Genomic DNA, 5046 nt, shown 5'->3' on the forward strand with positions numbered 1-5046 from the left:
GGAGTCTCTTTGCAAACAAACCTTTTGCTTCCAGTCTTTGCGACACTTTGACAATACAAAACAAGACCGAAAGGTTTATATGAGTATTGGATACATGCTCATTTCTGTGACAGTTAACCATTACCTTGTTTATTCTCGTCATTTTAAAACTGCTCTCCCTTCACACTATTTCTAAAGACTTTCTGGCGTTGGAAATTTCTTAAAGGTTGGGCATGTCTAACTTGTTGCTACCGCAGCACATAGCAATATAGGTTTAGTTTTTTTAGTAAGAGAGTAGCAACTTTGCCTTTTATCGCCTGTTTAATTTTAGTGCCAATAAATTTCTGGACAGTAATATAGTGAGTGCCTCGGTAAATATTTTAAATATTAATTAATGCGTGTACGTTGTGTGCCCGCGCGTTACCGTATGTAAGAAAGTTTAGTCAAGATCCAACATGGCTTTGACTTGAGGGCCTGGAGTACTACCTTACCCACCCATTTCTGGTTCTTTTACTACAATTTCCAGTTGGGTGCTCTCACTGTCGGCCTCCTTCAAGGCTTAGTGTCCACATCAGCAAAATGGGAACAGGAGCAACAGATGATTTTATTTTTCCTCTTCCATCACCCATTCTTTCTCCGTGGGAGGTTTTGCATGTACGCTCTCTTCTGAGTAACATAAGCAGCCGCCAGAGCCCCAAAAAGCTTCGGAGCAGTGACCTCGGTGGCGCGCCCACCCGGGAGAAGGAGCGACCCCCGGTGACCTCCCCGTGCCTCGCGCGTCCGGAAGCAAGTCGGGTGCATTTCGGCTGCGAGCCCGCCGGGTCCCCGGGAGCTTCGGCCTCAGACGCCCTCTCGCCCCGAGGCAGAGCGCGTCCTCGGTGCCACCGCGAAATGGGCCCGGCGCCGCGCAGGCTCCGGCGCGCGCCCAAGGGCCCGGCCTCGTTCTGGCTGCCGTCGCCCCGCCGTCCGCGCGGCGCGGCGCGGCGCTGCACTGGGGGCGGGGAGTCTGATGGGAGACGCGCGCGGCGCCGAGGAGGAGGCGGCTGCAGCCCGGGAGAGGGAGAGGGAGCGGGAGAGGGACTGGGCGCGGGTGGTGGGAGGCGGGGGCCGGGGGGAGGTGCCGCCGCCGCCGCCCGCCCCTTTCCGCTGGGGAGCAGCTGCAGCAGCAGGAGCGGAGCCGGAGCCGCGCAGCCGCCGCCGCCGCCGCCGCCGCCGCCGGGGGATGTGGCCGGCGCCTGCCCCGAACCGCGCCGCCTCCTGAGTTCTTGCCGCCGTCGCCGCCGCTGCCGTCGCCGCCGAGTCGTGCGGGGCCAGGCCGCGCCCTCCCCGGGCGCCCGCCGGCTCGCATGCCGAGGGGCTCCGGGGCGTAGCTGCGCGCCCGGCGCCGCCTCCGGGCTCCTCCGGCCCCGCCATGGGCTGCTGCAGCTCCGCCTCCGCCGCGCAGGTGAGGGGCTCCCGCCTCCCGGCCGCCCTCCCGGATGCCACCCCGCGCTGTGAGCGCCTGCGGAGCCGTGCCCTCCGCGCCCCTGCGGTGCCCTGCTCCCCTCTGGTCCCCGCCGACCCCTGCGCCCCGTGCCTGGCCCCCAGTGCCCGCTGCGCTCCCTCCCCTTGCTTTCGCACCTGAGCGGCCCGTCCTGCCTATCTGCAGGTAGAGGCGCCCGGGGCGCCCACTCTGCCCCGGGAGGCATACCCTTCCTTTGCCTTGGGGCCCGCCTGCCTGCTTTCCTCCTCCGCCAAGCCCCCCGCCACCCACAGACTGTTTCCGTGTCCCCAGAAGGTGCACCCCAGCTTGGGCTCTTCACCTCTCTTCCACCTTAATCCAGTTTCGGTTCCATTTAATAAGCTGTCCATTTCCCCTGGCCTGAGGTCCCCTTGGCCGGGATCAGGTGCTTCAGTGGGTCCCCATGCCCTTCCAGGGCCCATTTCACAGATCGCACCCGCTCGTCCCCATCCCATCCCCCCTCTGTGCCTTGACCCCGGGCACCGCGGCCTCTCGGCGCACCGAGGCCCCTGCGGGAGCGCGGGGACTGGGCTGGGAAGGAGATTGGGCACCTGGTGGGTGACGGGAGCGTTACGGAAACTCCCTCTTTGTTGCCAGTGTAACAGGAGGAAGAGGTGCCGAATTTAGTTTTTCTGTGGGCACTGCCTGGATGTTGTCGCTGAGGGCTGAGATGCAGAGATTTCTCTCAGCTGCCACCCTGCCCCCATCCAAATTTCGCTAGCCTCCTTCTCTTCCCGATCAGAGCCTTTAACCTGGGTGGAAATGTTTGGACAACTGTGTAAGGATCAGATGTAATAGAACTTGACTGCTGGCCACTAATAACTGAGAGGACCTGTTTGTAAATTACCTAATTTAGTGGATTAGTGAGTGTATTTACAAATACGATAAAAAGCAATCAGGAATACTGCATCAAACTGTCTGGTGGTGGTGTATGAAAAATAGGCTCTGACAACGCCTGGGATGTTTCTCCACAGTTTCATTAGCGTAGAATTTAACAGTAGTCTGTGATTTGTTTGTTTGGTGGTGGTGGTGGTGGGGAGAAGTATGCGCCTGCTTCTAGAAATAAAGGCTGGTTGGTTCTTGGCGAAGAAAAATGCTAGTTTTGGGGGAAAAAATTTCCTCTAGAGATGTAGCATCTGTGACACAGAAGTGTTTGGTGCTAAGTGACTATATATAACTCAGTTTTAAATAACCTGCATACTTGTTCTGAAAAATCTGAGATCTGTCACAGAAACAACTAGAATTGGAGATGAGTGGAGGAAGTTTATGGCTTACTGGGCATTGATCCTGTTTGTCTAGTTCTTAGGCTGACTGGTTTAGTTAGTTAACCCTTCTTATTCAGTTAGGATAGCAAAGAAAAACCATGTGGTTGGTGTTAAGAAGACTGGATCAGGGCTTTCGTATTAGCATATAGGGGTGTAGAAAAACACCTTTCAACTGGCTGGGGACCTGGGGCAGGGGTCGCATCTATTAATTGTTGGGCACTGCTCACCTAATAGTTGTTTACATATAGTTTTCAGCAAAAAGTGTTTTTTTTTACAATACCCTTCTTTTCAGAATTGTTACTGTGCATGTTCATTTGGTGGTGAAATGCCTTTAAGACAGCAAAGTATTGATAGTTTATGGATGGCCTGTTTAATGCATGAAAGATAGTGTGAGAGGAATGGTTCTGCACCAGACCGCCACTTTAAATGGGCAGTGGGTCATGGGGTGTCTGCCTCCTCGCTGTAGTGTTGCAGAATGCTTCCTTTCTCCTCCTCCCCCCCACCCCCAGCCGCTGTTCTCTGCATGGTCTACAGACAAGATGCCTGGTATGCACCCGAGGGTGTGCTTTTTCCCCCTGTGGATTTCTGTAACCAATCAGCAGTTGTCAACATGCTTTAAGTTCAGAGTGAGGGACTTGAAGTGTTCAGGGGAACACTGAGGCAGGTTTTTATGTACAGGGGCTCGCCATCATTTTTTTTTCTTATTTTAGATTTTTTTTCATCATTTTCATTTCTAAGGTGTTCTCGATCCCCTGACATTTTTAACACTCAGCTCAGAAGCATCAGGCACTTAGAATGCTCTTGTATTTATGTGTGTTCTGTTGAAATAAAATAGGAGTACAACTTTAAATGTTCTCTAGATGCAAAGCCGCATATTACTGAGCTAATCTTAGGGGTCATGAATGTGTTTTTAGGCAGAATATGTTTGATTCTGGTTTCTACTGAGCTGTGAGTTTCTTGAGTGTAGACTCTGCTTTTCTTTTTCCTCTCTCAGCTTTCCATTTATGCAGTGCCTCACTGTATGCTGCAGAGCTGCTCAGCTGCACTTAGTGAATGGAGTGCATATGTAAATTTGAACATTTGGCTAGCAAGTCACTGATTGCGAACCCCCAGCCCTGGTCTGTGTCACGCCGTTTCCACAGTTTGGTAGTCTAATTCTATCAGACTAGCCTCTTCTCAACTCAAACCCCAACTTTGTAAAGTTAAAATTTCCTGTCCTGTCAATAGCACCACTCATTTGTAAAATGGAGCAGCTTTCCTCCTTTGCTCCTGACATCTTGCTCAGCATGTACATTTATTTTAGTCAGTACAGTGACTGTAGCATCTTAAAAGACTTTTGTGCAAGCTCTGATGATATCCTGTATAGCCAATCACAATATGATACTCAGAGGTATCACCAGGAACTTTGAAGCTAGACTTTATCAGTGGATGTAAAGTACACTTTATTTTTGTGCTAGAGCTGGGTGTTGAAGTATAGTTTCCCCTCCTAGTCTTTTACTGCGTTGCAGTTGCAGATGCTCATAAAAGAGTTTATGGTCTTCTGGACTTTGATCCTTTGTAGTCCAGATACTTTATTTTCCAGTGGCCATAACTGGGTATCATAATTTCCCATCAAAATAATTATTCCACTTTAAGAATTAAAATTAAAATATCATATTCTATGGAGGCATTTCACTGCCAAGGGAGCAAATTATTTGCAAAATAATCTGTACAGTATTAGACACATACATTTAAGAATAAGTGTCTGCTAACACGGGCTCTTACAGAACTCTTAGGGTGATTTTTCTCTGGCTTAAATAACAACCATTACACATTGTTGGAAATTGCTCAAAACAAACTAGTACATGAGGCCCTTTGCCTAAAAGTTTACTTGAAGGGGAAATCAAAGTAAGATGATCTGGAGTTTCTGGACTTTCTTTTTTACAACATTAATCCTCCCTAAGAGTGTTAAAATTTCTCTCCATCTCTCATAATTAGTTTCTTCTGCTCTAACCTGCTATACATAATTTCCATTCTTGTAATGTTAAACTTCAAAGTTCACTTGTAAATCTTCAGATTTATTAAATGTTCTTTCCCATTGACAAACCAGTGTAAATGAAGAGAGTTTGTGAAAGATTACTTAGCAAATTGCTGTATGTCTTTGTCCTTAATGGCTAGATCATTATTTCTCACAGCAGTGCTTTAGAGGCGAGGAGATTTCTCAAGCCTTTGAGCTTCCATGTCCTCCTTCTAACCTCAGAATTGAAAAGAGCTAGAGAGAGATAAAGAGGGAGGGAGGGAGGGGGAGAGAGAGGGAGGGAG

The 5046-nt window shown here is 50.1% G+C and overlaps 1 protein-coding gene across 3 annotated transcripts in view; it reads left to right on the plus strand.

The window, feature by feature from the left end:
• Window positions 1-1114: 1114 nt before the first annotated feature.
• The window catches only part of Slc44a1 (solute carrier family 44 member 1), a 175493-nt gene continuing 171561 nt past the window's right edge, over window positions 1115-5046 (plus strand). For all 3 annotated transcript variants that reach the window (XM_028779916.1, XM_028779915.1, XM_028779914.1), the window contains exon 1: window positions 1115-1423. In XM_028779916.1, coding sequence (XP_028635749.1) covers window positions 1391-1423 — 33 coding nt within the window. In that variant the 5' untranslated portion in view covers window positions 1115-1390. The remainder of the gene's footprint in view (window positions 1424-5046) is intronic.

The sequence above is a fragment of the Grammomys surdaster genome, unplaced genomic scaffold, assembly GCF_004785775.1.
Source record: "Grammomys surdaster isolate TR1022 unplaced genomic scaffold, NIH_TR_1.0 363, whole genome shotgun sequence".
Taxonomy (NCBI): Eukaryota; Metazoa; Chordata; class Mammalia; order Rodentia; family Muridae; genus Grammomys; species Grammomys surdaster.